General features: G+C 42.7%; 2 protein-coding genes across 2 annotated transcripts in view; both read left to right on the top strand.

Moving 5' to 3' along the window:
* cbfa2t3 (CBFA2/RUNX1 partner transcriptional co-repressor 3) overlaps window positions 1-6,220 on the top strand; it is a gene marked incomplete at its 3' end in the record, with an annotated part of 36,562 nt that extends 30,342 nt beyond the window's left edge. Inside the window, exons 7-12 of the mRNA XM_080497155.1 lie at window positions 623-708; window positions 1,733-2,024; window positions 2,520-2,588; window positions 3,295-3,348; window positions 5,111-5,301; window positions 5,840-6,220. Of these exons, the coding sequence (XP_080353281.1) occupies window positions 623-708; window positions 1,733-2,024; window positions 2,520-2,588; window positions 3,295-3,348; window positions 5,111-5,301; window positions 5,840-6,220 (1,073 nt within the window). The remainder of the gene's footprint in view (window positions 1-622; window positions 709-1,732; window positions 2,025-2,519; window positions 2,589-3,294; window positions 3,349-5,110; window positions 5,302-5,839) is intronic.
* A 6,573-nt stretch (window positions 6,221-12,793) lies between these two features.
* Window positions 12,794-16,844, top strand: pabpn1l (PABPN1 like, cytoplasmic). The gene is made up of 6 exons (XM_080501846.1): window positions 12,794-12,932; window positions 14,823-14,943; window positions 15,397-15,464; window positions 15,541-15,647; window positions 15,741-15,828; window positions 16,240-16,844. Exons 1-6 carry the CDS (start codon window positions 12,861-12,863, stop codon window positions 16,567-16,569), a joined length of 786 nt encoding a protein of 261 aa, XP_080357972.1. The 5' UTR covers window positions 12,794-12,860; the 3' UTR covers window positions 16,570-16,844.
* The last annotated feature ends 100 nt before the right edge of the window (window positions 16,845-16,944 follow it).

Here is a 16,944-nt window from a genome sequence, read left to right on the forward strand (position 1 = left end):
TGTGGCAGTGTGTCTATATAAAGCCTATAGCCATACATGCCCATGTGGTCAACAGTGGCAACCATATATGCCTTCCTTCTGCTTTCCCGAAACAAAAGAGACACATTCTTTGTCAAATTGTTTTATGTTCACAGCCTCAATGGAGGCATGAACCTGAGGCTCTCATGCTGCATGAAGAAGTTATCTGAGTCCATGTATCATTTTCATTTGACTGAAAAGGATGAAACACTAAAAAGATGTACAATTACTTTAATGCAAGATATTGAAAAAGACTATTTGTCTTCATATATTGTATGTGCTGGTTTGTTTGTCGAGAATCCGAAACAATTTTCTAGTATTTTCTTATTGAGTAACTTCTGTGTAATTTACATAAATGTTTATTCAGCCTCATGTAATCTCAGTAAATAATAGAATGTCCTAAATATGGAAATATGTATCTATCCATATAATGTGTCCAAATCATGACACAGAGTCTGGCAAAATACAGATAATATAAATTAATTATGCCGACTTCAAGAGGATTTTTTTTTTATTTCTGTCCAGTTACAAAATGGTAATTGTTATACATTCATACATATTGTATAAATATGTAATTAATATGTTGTGTGTGTTTTTATTGCAGCATTACATGGAGCGCGTCAGGAGGAGGTGATCGATCATCGCCTTACAGATCGAGAGTGGGCAGAGGAGTGGAAGCACCTTGATAATGTAAGAATCAGCATGGGATCATCGTCGAGTGCCAAGTACCTCTTTGATTCATTCATATTAAAGTAGTGTAAACAACAAAGAGCTAAGAGGTCAGCAGGGGATTAAAGCTAGTTTTAGTGCGAAAGATGGCATGCTGACGACAGGAACAGAGAGCTGTTGACAGACAGAACAGCCACTATCCCAGCTGAGTTTGTAGCTGACAGACAGCTGACCTTAGGAGGTCTGTGTCAGTGTGGTGAATTAACAACAGACAGACACCTATATGGATCCCGCACACCCAGCTCCGTGAGGAGAAAATGTTGTTCGCGAGACACACACATACATACGCAGAGAAAACAGGGCCCCAGATGGAGCTTGGGACCCAGCAGAGTGCAGCTCCAGCTGGGGAGAGCAGCTGAGACAAGAGCTGCAGTCATGGAGAGAACCGGCCAGGCCTGGACCCCTGCCAAATTAGAAACACTTCACTGAAATAAATATAGCTAACTCAGACGGGAGGGAGGTGGTGAAAGGACGGGGGAAGAACAGAGAGAAAGAGAGAGAGAGAGAGCGAGAGGGAGAGAGATGAATGAGAAGGAATAGCGATATGGATTGAATGTCAACCATGCTCAACATATTTAGTGAGACCTTGCTGAATCTGGAAAGACAGTGCACTGTGGGGAAAAAAAAAGTGACACTGTTTACAACTGGGGAAGAAAAAGAGGAAATCTGTTGAGTTGGCAGGGAGTAAAGCAGAAGGGTGGAAGGAATTGGCTCAACTTTTTTCATCGGCAACCCAGCTGTTACACTATCGTTGTTATGCTCTTAAATGCTGAAATGCATCGGCACACGCACACACTCCATGACTATATAGACAGAGATGAAAATGTACAGGCACACACTGTTCTGATAGGTGAACAATGTATAGAGGTTCAGGTGAGAGCATTGTCAGGTTTTAACTTGACTAATATTTGGAATATTTCTCAAACATTTCTGATATTGTCGTCACAAAAACATAAATTTCTGAACGCCTGTTCATCCCTTACAGCTTCTAAACTGCATCATGGACATGGTGGAGAAGACGCGTCGCTCTCTGACAGTGCTTCGTCGCTGCCAGGAGGCAGACCGGGAGGAGATGAATCACTGGATACGTCGCTACAGTGACGTTGAGGAGATGAAAAAAGGTGGGAGCAACGGACAGCACTGCCTCCCTCCTCCTTCTCCTCTTCCTCCTCCTCCTCCTCCTCATCACAACTCCTCTTCCAACACAGCTAGCAGCAGCGAGTCACTGCCCATAGGAACTTCCTCGGCTGCTGAAAGGCAGACAGGCAGACAGACAGGTAGACAAACACACACAGGGTATGTTTGGCAAAACAAAACACTCACGGCAAGGTAGGGCTGATTCGGAATCTGAAAATCGAGGCTTAATCCATCAATTTAGACACAAAACATCAGAGAGAAAATCATATTTTTCAACAGGTTTCCAAATTCTACCTCATGTTGTGAAGCAATACAAATCTTTTTGCAACATCCTGAAACTGATTGCACCCTTATGGTGTCAGCATGCTCATTCATAATTAAGATTCCTATTCATGTCTAAATCTCATATTCTAATTCCTTCCCAGAAAAAAAAGTTGATGACAGCTCATTTACTGATGCTGCTACATGCATAGTTTGTAACAGTTACAAAAATAGAAATGGAAACTGTAGCACAGAATGGTATGAATGTGTATTCTTGCAGATCAAGAGTTTCTCAGTGTGTGTGTGTGTGTGTGTGTGTGTGTGTGTGTGTGTATAACCAACACTAAATGTGTGTTCGTGTGTTTGTGTTTCAGAAATCCATCGAGACTTCTTACACAGGCCTCCCTCAGGATACCTGCCTGAAGAAATTTGGAGGAAAGCTGGTAAGAGTCAGGCATCCAGTTCTCTCTATTGTCTGACTCACCTCACAAGGACTGACAAAACACACACATGCACACAAGAACGACCATCATCAGTCTTCATGGCGCTCAGCCTGGCTACCACGACAGTCGGAGCAGAGGCCTCACAACCGTAGGTCCATAAGGCCAGAGGATTGGGGGCCCGCAGTGTCATTAGGGCTAAATGCCCTCCATCTGTCACAACTATGAAAGGCCGCTGCAGTTAAAACTGCAGTGAAAATGCAGTCACTGGGCCTACAGTAGGCCGCAGCAGCGCAGCGCAGCATGGGATGGAGCTTAACTGGTCTCCATTGTCCTGAGAAACACATATTCCAATTTTTTTCATTCACGTTTCATACACAAACCTCTGACTAAAGTGTCTCAATTATATACATCTAATCTATGCAGATAATAAAACATTGGTATATTTAAATTGTTCTCACATGGGAGTCAAAGAGAAGCAGGTTGGAGTGTTTCGTTGCATGGGCCTTCTCATATTTTGCACGTTAGATAGAGCCCATCCCAGGAGTCATCTGGTTCAGCCTTTGTTCCACCTCAGTCCCAGCACTATTATATTGCGCTCATACTCCAATACCCTGCGGAACAAAGATGCTGCTGCTGTCGGCAAAACACTGCGCTGCATTTTCACCAGCAGAAAAAGCTTTTTTAATTGCAGTTGTTTTTCAAACAGGTACTACAAGCATCCCGCTCTCCCCAGCACTAAAGCACCTCCAAAACAAGCAGGGTGAGTAACATATCTCACTCCCAACATCTCACCTCTAATGTTTCTGTGTGTGTGTGTATGTGTGTGTGTGTTACCTCTATCGCAGCAGTCAGGAAGCTGCAGCAGCTCTTCCTTTTAATTAAAACCAGACACGTATTCTCCGGCCTGGTTCAGGTTGAGAGACTGCAGTGCTTTTGAAAAATAAGATCTGAAGTGTGAAAAACAGACAGAAATAACACGTCTCAGGGACTTGCCAAATCCCTGTGGAATTAAAACGTTAATATTGCTGCCCCCGTGTTTTCCATTAAGTGCTAATTGCCCCAGCATCTGCTATGCAGTCTCCTTGATAAGAATTAATTAAATTTGCAAACTAATCTTAGTGGTGCATGCATTAGGCCAGATAATTGAGAAGCTTGGAATAATGCAGATAGTGTTTGCGAGGGAGAGAAGAAAGGGGAGGAGGAGAAGGAGTGTAAGAAAAAGTGGAATTGAAATGAAGGATAAAGGTAGAGATGGTATGATAGGATCGGGAAAAGCACTAAGATGTGTGTCTAAGTGTGACTTCGTGTCTCTCGGGTTGATAGACGACGGTTGTTTTTAGTATAAGAACATAGAAATCAAGCTCAGACATGCACACCAGTTCGCACAGACAGACGTGCATAAAAAGCCCAGCATGAATAAGGCTACTACCCCCACCGCCTATCTTTTTGCACAGTAGTTTGCAACAACTGGAGTGTGGCAGTGAAGAAAAGTGACAGTTATTTATGAGTTCCCACTCAAACAAACACTGACGGGAGGAAATGGGGAGCAGTGAAGAGCAGTACCAGCCTCACCTCCTACTTGGTTGGTCTAATACACTTGGCAGCCTGCTTGTATGCGCCACTTCATTTTGTTTGTGTTTTTTTTTCCCTGTGTGCACACGTCTCTGATAGGCACATCTGGAAGAGGTGAAGCAATGAGCGAAATATAATTTAATCCTTAAAAGTGTTGCTGCCACAAAGACAGGCATTTTCAAAGAAACCCTTATCTTGAGATCACAACAAACCACTTTAGTGATGGATTAGTCAAATATATTCGGATGAATAAGAGAAGTCATTTGTTGCCGTTGCTGTGCCCTGTGAGGCCAATAAAGAAACACAACATAATGTAATAATTTCCGCCTCTTACTGAGATGGGACAGCAGGAAGTTTCTATTTTAGAATGCCATCTGGAAAAGCATCTACACACCTGCCTGTAAATACGAAGCCTCTGCATTCATATAGTGCGCTCGTGCTGAAAAAACAAGAGGGCCTGTGCTGAAATCTACATTACAGGAAGTCCCCCTGTGGAAATATGCATGCCTGCTGCTGGGAGAATTCTTCACTATTCATTGTAAACTGTGCCAAACAAATTCTGTTAAAATCATCCTTACGGTGAGATGACAGTCACACAAACAGCGTATCTCAGGGCGTTGGATAGCCAGACAAGTTGGTGACATCTGCTGTTGTCAGCACAGAAAATTATTGTGACCAGACGTGTTTGAATTAATTATGGAAGTCTGGCTGTTTCACTTTTCTGGCAGAAAGTTTTAAATCTTGGATGATGTACATCTGTTTGCTGAGATACAACAAGATGGCAGCTTAAAGAGCCTCAATAAAGGATGACAGAGCAGTCAAGATGGGCCAATGGCCATAAGCACTGACACCTCTCTCCCTCTCCCTCTCTCTCTCTCTCTCTCTCTCTCTCTCTCTCTCTCTCTCTCTCTCTCTCTCTCTCTCTCTCTCTCTCTCCCTCTCTCTCAAAGAGGAGGCAGTGAATGAGGTGAAGCGACAGGCGATGTCAGAGCTGCAGAAGGCAGTGTCGGATGCTGAGAGGAAAGCTCATGAGATGATTTCCGCAGAACGCTCTAAAATGGAGAGGGCACTGGCTGAGGCCAAGAGGCAAGCCTCAGAGGATGCACTAACAGTCATCAACCAGCAGGAAGACTCCAGTGAAGTGAGTACCACAGACCCCCACCCACATTTTGGCTGCTTCCCCTCTCTCTTGATCTGCAGCTCTTTACTCAGTCACTCACTCAGTCCTTTTGAAGGCTCTCTTGAGCCATCTTTTACTCTTCACTTTGTTCCTCTTATCTGGTGTTGCGTAATGCATACAGCTGGCTGCTCTTGGGTTCGTGCTGCACCATGCTGTCATCATTATTGCAGAAGCAGTCCAGTTGTCTGAGTAAATAAAAGCAGACAGACCCAGATGGTTGGAGCAGAGTGCCAGGCTGAAACTATTACAGGGCAGTTGACCACCACCTGCTGGTAACACCAACCAGAGGCCTTGGACTGGGATGTAATCCATCCATAAAATTAAAGCCCTGCACAAACACAGAACAGAAAAGTGAATATCAGATGCAGAAACCACAATAAAGTAATATGTTATTTTAAGCCTCATCATATATTCATGTGACAAAATTGATTGCACTGCTATCTTGGGATACAAAGAGATTTATTTTTATCAACCCGCTCTCCCCCTACTGTCTCAACAGAGCTGCTGGAACTGTGGGAGGAAAGCCAGCGAGACGTGCAGTGGCTGCAACACGGCTCGCTACTGTGGTTCCTTCTGTCAACACAAAGACTGGGAGAAGCACCACCACGTCTGTGGTCAAGGCCTACAGGGGCTGCCAGGGGGCAGCAGTGTCCCTCTCGGAACCCCGTCTTCCTCCTCAGCGTCGTCCGGTGCTCCCCCCACCCACTCCGAGAGCACTCCGCCAGGACCCTTGTCCCTGGTGGGCCAAAGCAGTATTGCGGGCGGGGCTGGGAGCGGCAGTGGAAGTGTCTCGGCCAGCCCTAAAGAGAGCAGTTCCAGCAGTGCCTCTCGCTCCACAACTCCAGCCACCCCTGCCCTCCTGGATGCCACCTCTCGCTGACGTCCGGACCCCTTTCTCCTTTCTTGTAAACTGAACTGACAGTGCCCACATGCCACACAAAACCAAACTGAGGAATCTCCATCGCACACTGTCCCTTTCCTCCTCCCAAACTTCAGAACTGAATTCCCTCATATCCTGAGCTGAAAATCTGTTCACTACCTGACAACAGACTGACTTTCTTACTCCCCCACCGCTACCAAAACACGTTCTCTGTCTCTTTCACAGCTACAGCCACAGATACAAAGATTCCAGCCTGAGGTTCAGAGTAGTGTAAAGCATGCATAGAGCAGTGTCTCCTATCTCTGTAACAGAAACATATCAGATGTGTTTGCTGAGAACAAGAGCTTTGACTTGAAACTGTGCCCTCAGTAATGTAAGCACGATAAATACTGTCCTCGGAAGGACACAAGATAAGGGCTGTGGTAAGTCAGCAATGATGAGGGGATGACGAGGCCGATTAGCACTTGGATAGGATTTCCCTTTAATTTAGCACCAATGACAGGACCGTACCCAGCCCTGAGATGTGCACTAACAGTCCAAACAGTTCACTGATGTGGCACTTTTTCCAAAGTGTGATGGAGACAAGCAGGAAACCTAATATCTCTCTCTCTTTTTTTTTTTTTTTTTACACACTTATGAGGGAAGTAGTGTGACCTGTGATGCGATTCATTCCTCAGAAAAAAAACAGCTTAGTATTTATTAAATATTTCTTTCTGGCTTTAAGGCAAAATAAAGAAAAGTCCAAATATTCTAAATAAAGAATAATAGTGATGAAGATGATGATGATGATGATGATAATGATGACGATGATGTTGATGATGATAACAGTAATGATATGAAAAGAAATTAATTTTAAACTGCTAACTACCTTGCTAGCGAGCCAAGAAAATCTACACCGGACACACCTCTCTGCACCATTATGAACCCAAATGAATTCAAAGATGAAAAATAACATGATCCAAACCTTTGTATTACACTGCCAAAGTGAGTAAGTAAGCGATAAAGAGAAGCACTCATCTTATAACCAAACGCAAAGCAACATCACCTCCTCAGCAGATAAGCCAGCCCTGAGAGGACCAGGCTGCGGAGGAGCTGCAGAACGGAGTCACATGTTTAAAAAAAACAAACAAACAAACAAACAAACAGAAGAACTCTGCGATCTGCAGCTGCCTCCTGCAGTCCGGACAACACTGCAGTGATGGCCCAGACTCGTGAACATGGACAGTGCTGTGAACTTGCCCACAAGAAAGACTTAATGAACCGGATGGAAACCCCGCCACAGTGTGTTTTTGTTTTTTTGTTGTCGTTTTTTTTTTGTGAATGGTAGAGAGGACATGCAGAAAAAAGAAAAGGAAAAGCTACATAGCCTCAAAGGAGATGAAGATACGTTACACGGCAACAGAGCTGCCAAAAAAACCTCAAAGCTTGAAGGTGATGTATACTGAGGGGACATATGGGGAGTTTGTAAGTTTGTTTTTTTTTTAAACTCCACAAAGAGGAAATATTTCAAGGAATTGCTCCTACCTTTACATTCACTCCCTCCTTTTCCAAAGCATGAAAGACAAATGAAAGAGCCAAGCGAAGGGCGGTGTAGACTTTATTCTCCTCTCTCTTTCTACCTCCCCTCACCCCACGCCTCCCTTCTATGCTCTTCCCCAACTACCTGACTCAAGTCTGCCCCTGAACCCAGCCTGCTTTGGACAGAGCCACAGAGCAGTCACGTGGGTGGGGTGGAACCTGCTTGTAGATATTGTTCCTCTTTTCATTTTTCAATAATGTCTCTTGTTGCTGATGTCCACATGTGCTGCCCTTGTGTATATCCAGAAAAATGGACTTTGTTTTGGTTTTGTTGCCTTTCAATTTTTTTTCCCTTTGAGTTCGGGCTGAGCAGTGAAAACAGAGCAATGGCGCTTATTTATGAGAGGAAGCCCCACATTGTACTTATTGTTTGATCCGTTGTATCTATATTAATGAGATGAAACCCCTCTTGTAGAATATTTTGTATCGCTCGCATTGTAAGACAGTGAGAGGACAGAGGTGCAATATGAAGACAATTCAGCTACTGAATGGAACCTCAGCAACAGCCCATAGGGTGTCATATAATATAGATACATATAAATATATTTAAAGTAACATCAGTAACTTAATGTGAATGTACATAGTATTTAAAAAGGTCCAAAAATGTGTTTGCCAAATAACAGAAACCTTTAAAGTTTAATGTCCAGAATATGATTTTTCTCACAGTACATTTGTTTCTCAAATTGATCAACTAATTTTTTTTCTCTCATACAAGTTTTCAAATTGTCACGTGGCCCTGAATGAAGGAAACAGAGAAGACGTAGCTCAATTTATTTGGAGGGGACTCACCAGTTTGTTTGTTTGTTTTATTTTTTTTGTTTCACTGTATTTGTCTGTCATTGACTGCAACAATTCAGAAGTTCAAAAGTGGTGGCTCCGTTGGAAGTTAGTTTGTTCACACTAAATTTAGGGATCTTGAAGTTCTCTTACTTAATATCCTCTTAGCTCAAGCACCGCTGTAGTGATCCTCCCTCTTGCTCCTCATCAATCCGTGTGCATGTGTGGATAAGAGTGTTTCTTTCCCCCATGGTGCTGGACAAGCCGTTAATGTAGGCTGAAAGGATATGCCAGTGTTAAGCTACAGTCAAAGCTACCCAATTTTCAAAATGTTCTTTTATTTAAACAGTGTGAAGGTGCAATGCGATCATAAGCTGGGCCATGTCTTTATTTTCAAGCCAAGGTAGTTGCATAACTTTTCATTGATTCGGCTTGTTTATTTCGTTTTTCCCTCGTGCTCCGGCAATAACCCAGTGTAAACACATGTATGTTCAATAGTCTCATTTTTATATTCATCATTGTAACCCCAGCATGGTTGGCCTCATTGATACATGGACCAAACTTGGTAAAACGGTAGCTTTGTTTCTGCAGTTGGAGCATGGGAAAAGTAAACGTATTTCCTTATTAATCAGCAAAAAGCTAATATTTTGGACTATTTCAAACATGTCACTCACATGAGATAAGCTGCAAGGTGCCCATGTATCCATGTATTGCATTTATGTATGTGTGTTATGATTCCCATGTTATAATGTTGACCCTAGCCTTTCTGTGAAACTTGCTCCTCTTTCTCTGATCTCAAAGTCCCCTGCTACCACAGACCACTGACGACAACCCTCCCCTTCACACTAGCTACCTCCTGTGACCATACAGCTAACCACCAGGAGAGGATGACCTGGACTCTGAAAAGCTGGGCTGAGAGCAGACTTGGACTCACACACACACACACACACACACAAAAAAAAAAAAAAAAAAAAATTATCATATGAATAAAGATTTGTCAAAAGAGTTGAAAGGAACTGTCATTACACATGATGTGGTTTAATATGTAGTCTCACCTGTTTGATCACATATAAAAACTGATACAGCACACACACAGAATTTTTTTTTTTTTTTAACCAAACTTAACATAGAATCATTACATGCCATCTGTTGTCCAAAACCAATAAAAGCACAGACCAAAGTACTCCTGCTTTGCCATAATAGGCTCTGACATGGTGCTGCATTAACAGACCTGAAGTTGGCCTGTTAAGTCAGAGCTCAACTGCACCAGTTAACCAAAGTGTCTGAAATGCACATTCGGAGCCCAGGAGTGAAGAGCACGCTCAATGACCCGGCTGAGTTTCAGATGTGTAGAACTCCTATTCAAGCAATCAAAGCGCTTGTTGTCTACACGTTCAATAGAGCTTCTCTTAAAAACAATAGAAGCATCTCCTTTGAAAAAGCCTGCTTGTTGCGTGTTTTGACAGTTACAAAGCCTTGCAGAGATAAAATGAGCAAATGCTGCGTGAGTGTTTGTGTGTAAATGACAGTGAGTGTTTTTGTAAAAAAAAAAAAAGAAAAATTTAACAAAAAAAACCCCTAAAAACTTATTTTTCTTTATGTCTCTGTAAAAACTACTTGAAACCTTCAGAGCTTTAATGAAACATCCAAGACAAACTATAGAGGTGCATTGATTCATAGTATGTAGCAGCAGCGTTGTGCAGTAAAGTACTGTGTATGTGTACACTATCCACATCAAAATAACATTGTGGTGACAGTTCCATTCAACTCTGAGTGCTGTGTGTGTGCCTTCATGTCTACAAGTAAGCCCTCAGATAAACTAAATAAAACCAAACCCAATAGACCACTAATAAATGACCAAGATTCCTACTTTCTTCTGTAGATTTGACTTTGGTTAAGGTTTTTTGTGTTGTTTCCCAGCAGTAGAGACATAAAGCTGCTGTCTGGGGCTGGAGAGGAAAGAGCAAACTGTCCTTTACTAAGATTCTCCCTTCTGATTTTGTTGGACAGCAGGATACATCTGTTTTTTTTTCAGATAGGTGTAAAAAAGAAAAAAAACAAACAAACGTTATGTCACGAAACAAATGCGATTTGTACTGTGGTGTCATTTACTTTTCCCTGTAGGCAAACGCATAAGGGCTCTGCTGTTGTGAATACCATCCAAGGGTCTCCAAACACTTTGCATTAACTATTTTCGCTTGACTTTGTACATTAAACGGGCAAAACACATGCTAAGATACCAGACATATTCGGTTGGCATTGGCCGATCACTCTGTCAATTACGTTTCAGAAGCTCATCTGATGCGATGGTGACACGTCCTTCCTGTGAAACAGGCTCCGGTGAATACTTACAGTAGAAAGCGAAGGTTGCAAACAGTGGATCTAGCCACTTGTCTCCCAAAAGCCATGGCTCAGGATGGCCTTGTTTTTACCTTTACATAAACTGAAAAAAAAGGTTTATGTTTTTTTTCATGTGTACTGTATTTGTGCAATACATTATTACAGAAAAAACATGTTTCTGTAGGAAAGGTTGGCGCGAGAAGAGCTTTCTCCTTTTTTTTCGTTTTCCTCTTCAACCAGTCCTGTTGCCATTTTTAGATGAAGTAAACTGTGCCAGAAGAATTAAATTCGAATTTGTATTTATTTCTTGCATGCTTTCCTCCCTGTTGCTAATACCGCTCTTTAACTGTTCGCTCTGTTGGATGTGTGAAGCTGTAAAACATTCTAATTCAGGTTATTGTCTGTGTTGAACAATGTAACTGTGTAATTAAAAAATGAAATAACATATTCCTCACACTTCTTGCTTTTTTCTTTAAGTCTAAGCATATTCTAAGATCCACAATAGAGACAAACAAACCTCTACTATTGGTTCATCACAAACACAAAGTTATCGTGTAGATTACAAACATCTCATTTGTGCTAAGAAAGGATATCACTGGAGGTAAACACACCAAAGGACATCATCCATTCATCTTCTATACTTTATCCAATACAGGGTTGTGGCCATGAGCTGATGTAATCTGACAATGGGTGAAGGCAGGAAGCATCCTGCACAGGGACCGAACACCAAGAGTACTTGAAGAAAACCTGTGAAGATAGAGAACAAGTCAATTTTACACAGGAAGCCCCACAAGTCAGATTCAAATTGGTGACCTTCTCATTATGAGGACCTGTTCAATGTTGCTTCCTGCTTTAATTTTTATTATTTTACTTTAATCTACTGCACAAACTGCTGCATTTTTGACAGCCTAAACGTGCTCAAACCTTCGTTTGAGCACGTTTGCCGTGAGGTGTGAGTGTCTGTCTCTGTGTTTTGAACATACGTAAAAATGTAAAGAAAAAGAAGTAAAGGAAAAGAGAAACATTTAAATTTTAATTAAAATGGTTAAAAATGCCCTGTGATGGATTGGTGACTTGTCCAGGGTGTATCCTGCCCTTTCTTCAACAGTGAGTGACTCCTGCGACCCTGAAGAGGAAAAGTGGTATAGAAGATGGATGGATGGATGGATGGATGGATGGAATATTGTCTTTACTCTGTAGCCTATGGGTTCAGCTCAGGCCCCAGGGAGGAAGACTGCCTGTTTTTTTTTTTTTTTCCAATAAAACGTGATAGAGTGACAAGCATGAGGATTAGGCCAACCAAGCTAAGCCTATGAATACGCAGGATGGGTCAAAAACAGATATATAATCTCCCCCAAGGGAATCAATAAAGCAAAAACAAACTTAAGCTATTCCTAAATTCTATCCCTTTAGACTCAAAACAGACAAAATACATCTGTAAGATTAAGACTCATCACACACAGACACTGTCTGAATAAAAAAAAAATACAAAAACAAACTTATTCAATCTCAAGTCATTTGTAATAATGCGGGTTTTTAATTATTTCAAGTGAACGTTAGTCATACTGTTTAATAATGTTAATATTGGTGTTGCATGTTTTTTATTTAACCAGGTTAGATTTGGGGGGCAACAGGGGCAGCTAGGACCCGGATGTGCGTTGGATACGCCCCCCCTCCTCCTCCTGCAGCCCTCTCACGTGCGCACCGCACTGTCAATCAGTTCAGCGCGTCACGGTCCTCGTCCACAGGTGATATCCATTATCTCGCCTCGCACGCGGTCAGGTGTCTGCGGACCATCAACCCCCTCCTCCTCCACCTCCACCGCCCTCAACCCCAGCCCCCCACCCCCCCACCCCCCCACCCCCCTTTCCTGCTGGACGGTTTTTGTGGCGCTTTTCTGGTGAGCTGCGGAGGGCTTTGCAGATGCGATGTTTGAGCAGTGAGCATGGCGGAAAATTGTACCGAGTACGGCTACCTGGAGGGCGAGTCCATCCGGGAGCATTTCGCCGAGGACCCGGTGAGTAGGACGGTGAAGAAAACGCGAGCTGTCACGTTCCCTTTCTTCTTTTTTCTAATATTGTATTCGTGTATTGACGCACGTGAACGCCGGTCGTGCGCGTGCGACGACGTGGTTTGACGAAAGGTTGTCCGGTAAGGACATCTCGGTACTGTCCGCATCCGTAACCCGGTGAATTGAAGCGGTTACATGTTTTTTTATGAGGCAGGCCTCCGCAAATTTGTCAGGATCGCTCGGTTTGAGCTGCTCGAGCATGCTCACGTCGGTGCAGCTAAAAATATAGCTCGTGCTATCCAGGAAGGCCGTCCTCCATTCATTCATGTAGCATCCTGCACCTAGCATTGTGTGGCTGGAATGCAACCTACAGCTCCACGATGCATCGCACATCTGTGTCTGTGTGCAATAAAAATGACAAGAGGCTGATCTCACTGCAATGACTGTGCCCATGCACGGTGCATTCATAACATGTGGATTTCATTCACAAATATTTTGCTTTCACTGATTAAAGAAAATAGATTGGCAGCTCTACTGGTTTCATGCCTCTTGGTCACAGATAAGAATCAGGGGGGGAAAGGGCCCAAGCTTGTGTAAATTAGAGGGAAGAGATGTGATTTGGGATAACAGAAGCACAAATGCAAAATCATTATTAAATGTTTGTCGATATGACAAGCATATGATATTTTATCCCATTGCATCTTCACTTATTATGCAGCTCTAATGCAAACCACAAGCCTTTATTCAGCATCCATATATCACACAAGCCATTCCTCAAGTTATGATTAAGATCTTCATAACAATCCAAAGTAGCTTTAATGTCCTTTGTTCCAACTTAAGAGTTCCACAATAAATGTTTCTTATGCTAATGGGATTCTAATGAATGCCAACAAGGCCTGAAATGGCATTTGAATAATTTAGCTTTCCCTTATGCTTCTGGTGCACAACTGGAGCTATTGAGTGTTTTACCTCAGTTAGGATCATTATTTCTTCGTCTTTAATATTTTAACTATGTGAATGAGGAGCAGAACATGATATTGTACTTGATTACATTGAAGGAATGTTTAGAAAAAATACTTTGTTATATATTACATTTGTGTCAATGTTGGTGCCATTTAACTCACAAAGACTGAATTAACTTATTGTCTCCAAAAAAAGAAAGCTCATCAAAAGTTAATACTACTTCAAATTGTCAGTGTTTCGTAACAAGTTGTTTTTAAAAGCAACAAACTAGATTCAATTGTGTAAATTGTATTTCAGTGAGTAAACTTGCTTGAGACTCAAACGTTTTCTCTAAACTGCTACTACAGGCAGGTTTATGGTACCATTGTTACTTCAATACCCTCTTAAAAGTGTTCCCTTTTTTTTCTCAGATTAACATAGGTTTAAAAACTAATTGTTGTAAATTGACTTGTTGCTCATTCTACTTCTCTACAGTAGAATGAGCATCATATAAGACATGGGACTACTCTTGGCAAACAAGCCTTTGCAATGATGCTGGGGAACCTCAAGGAAATGTACTTTCCAATGTGACGCATCATGCTTAATATCATAATTTACGTCATAAATATGATCCCACAGTCTAGAGACGTGTGCTTGGCTGCAGCCAGCCATGACCATGGGATGGATGAAGCGGGAGAACAGATGGATGGATGGATGGATGTACTTTTTTATATAAATAATTGGAGTATAAAATATATATATGCCCACAGTAGTTATCTCATGATCAATAGACCACACTTAATTTTGTTTGTGTCTTTCAAAGTAACATATAACAGTAAGTCAGATTGGTTGGCTTACAGTAACCACTGGCAGAGTTCTTTACAATGGACGACCAGATTATTTATATGGTGAGAACTGTCGCGTCACCTGATGGTTGAGGTGCTTGTATTTCAGGAGCTGATGGCCATCAAGGCCAGAGTTCAAGAGCTGGAGATGGAAGAAGAGTCCGAGAGGCTGGAAGACGAGCGGTGTGATGCGGTGGATATGCAGCTCCTGGCCAGCAGTCCTCAGCCCGGTGAGATGGCTCGCGTGTCTTATGCCAAGTGGTTCCTCCTTGTGCCACGTTGGTGTACAGCTAAATACCAACTATGCATACGGGAAGCCTAGGCAGCATATTTGTAGCCAGGTGTGCAGCGTCGCAGCCTCGAGGCAGGTGAGGTAACCGCATCCGTCACCATCTGGCCAACACCTGGGACGCATCTCTGTGGTCACAACAGTGTTCACGTGTGCCTCGTCACTGCCCAATGAGACGAAGCAGCGAGCCCCAGAGAACCAGAAGTGCCCTTCTTGCTGCCTGTGGCTATTTTCTGCCTCTGTGCATCCTTTATGCCCTCCCCTTCGGTTCTTCCTCAGACCAGAGATGTAATCATTGGGAAAACACTCTGAAATGTGTACTTTTAATAAGACAATGCAAGAAATAAATGTTTGCATTGGATGCACAAAAGCCATGTCGCCGTGTTCTCTACAGGACCTTTCTACAATATGACTCCCGAGGAGAGGATAGACGCAGACAACAGATCGGTCTACGTGGGAAATGTAAGACTTCTCGCACACCTTGTTTCTTCATGGTGTCTGTTCTCTCTGATCTGACACAATGTTGACCGGATCCTAGGTAGACTATGGAGCTACAGCTGATGAGCTCGAGATCCATTTCAATGGCTGTGGTCCTGTCAACAGAGTCACCATTCTTTGTGACAGATTCTCTGGTCATCCCAAAGGGTGGGTGCAACTCGCTGCCTCATTTTTACTGCTTGCGAGGTGACACCGTCTTGCCCTCCTAATGCTGTGTTTGAACCTTTTCTCCCCTTACAGCTTTGCTTACATTGAGTTCTCGGATCGAGACTCGGTGCAGAGCGCCATTGGTTTGCATGAGACCTTGTTCAGAGGGAGAGTCCTTAAGGTGAGAGGCACTGTTTTGATACCACAATAATTGAATATGCATGACATATCAGTACTTGCTGCGGCTTACAGTATTTGTAGACAAGTTGCAAAATATCCTAATATTTTTAGCTTTTTTTTTTGTTTATGGAATTAAATGTCTGAAAATACATTCAAACCCCATACAAATTTAAACCTTGAGGAAATTTCCTTTTGCTAATAGGGAAACATTTATTAGTAGGTGAGGAAGTGTTAAATGATTGGTACAGCTAAAGTGATCACTGTTAAGAGTGCAATTAAGTGTTTTAAGCTGTACCCGTCTAGTTCATGTCTCTCACTTTAAATGGAAATAACACATTAAGTTAATGCTAATCTTTGTATGACTGCATCCATCTTAAATGGCACATTAATGAGGATATCTTTTGGATCGCAGGTGTTTCCCAAGAGGACCAACATGCCTGGTATCAGCACCACCGACAGGGGCGGACTCCGAGGTGGTCATTCCAGAGGCAGAGGTCGTGGTTACGGTCCACCTCGATACCACAACAGCTCTCGGGGCAGATTCCGGTACCAGTCGACAAGGCCGCAGCATCAGACACCCCACCCTTACTACGGAGGACCCTCGGTGGCAAAGAGACAGTACGGACACATGGGCTACCATGAACAGATGCCTAAACGTTACCCATGTCTCCTTCTCATCACACCACCGTCTGAGGAATCAGGGGCAGAGTCCAGTGGACAGCATTACCCTCAACAACGTTAGCACTACCTACAGCATACATGCCATGTGGGTGAATAGAAGTTATTTTAGACCAATGTGTTCAGGCATTACTGTTAACCATAATGTGAGTACTGAGTTGACTGCCAGCGTCGGTCTTTCATCTGTGAGATGTGAATGAAACCGGAGTCGAGGTGTTACAAGCTTGCGTTGCTGTGAATGCATGGGACAATCCTCAAATTGTTATGCAGCTGCATCTTTGTTTTTACGGATTGAGATGACTGTTTTGTGTCACTGCCTGCAATGTTATGTATAACCCCTGGCCCCAATGTATAAGTTCTTTGCTATAAGTGAATAAATAAAATAATGACCCAGTGCTTCACTTGTAGTAAAATGACGTATCTGGTGATGTCAATTAAA

The sequence above is a fragment of the Blennius ocellaris genome (genome assembly GCF_963422515.1).
Source record: "Blennius ocellaris genome assembly, chromosome: 1".
In the NCBI taxonomy this organism is placed as follows: Eukaryota; Metazoa; Chordata; class Actinopteri; order Blenniiformes; family Blenniidae; genus Blennius; species Blennius ocellaris.

What these genes read in the sequence shown, in the direction of transcription:
- pabpn1l (XM_080501846.1), top strand. Translation starts at nt 12,861, where the DNA reads ATGGCGGAAAATTGTACCGAGTACGGCTACCTGGAGGGCGAGTCCATC. An exon ending in GGCCAGCAGTCCTCAGCCCG is followed by an intron (nt 14,944 to 15,396) that starts GTGAGATGGCTC and finishes TGTTCTCTACAG; the next exon opens with GACCTTTCTACAATATGACT. An exon ending in TTCTCTGGTCATCCCAAAGG is followed by an intron (nt 15,648 to 15,740) that starts GTGGGTGCAACT and finishes CTCCCCTTACAG; the next exon opens with CTTTGCTTACATTGAGTTCT.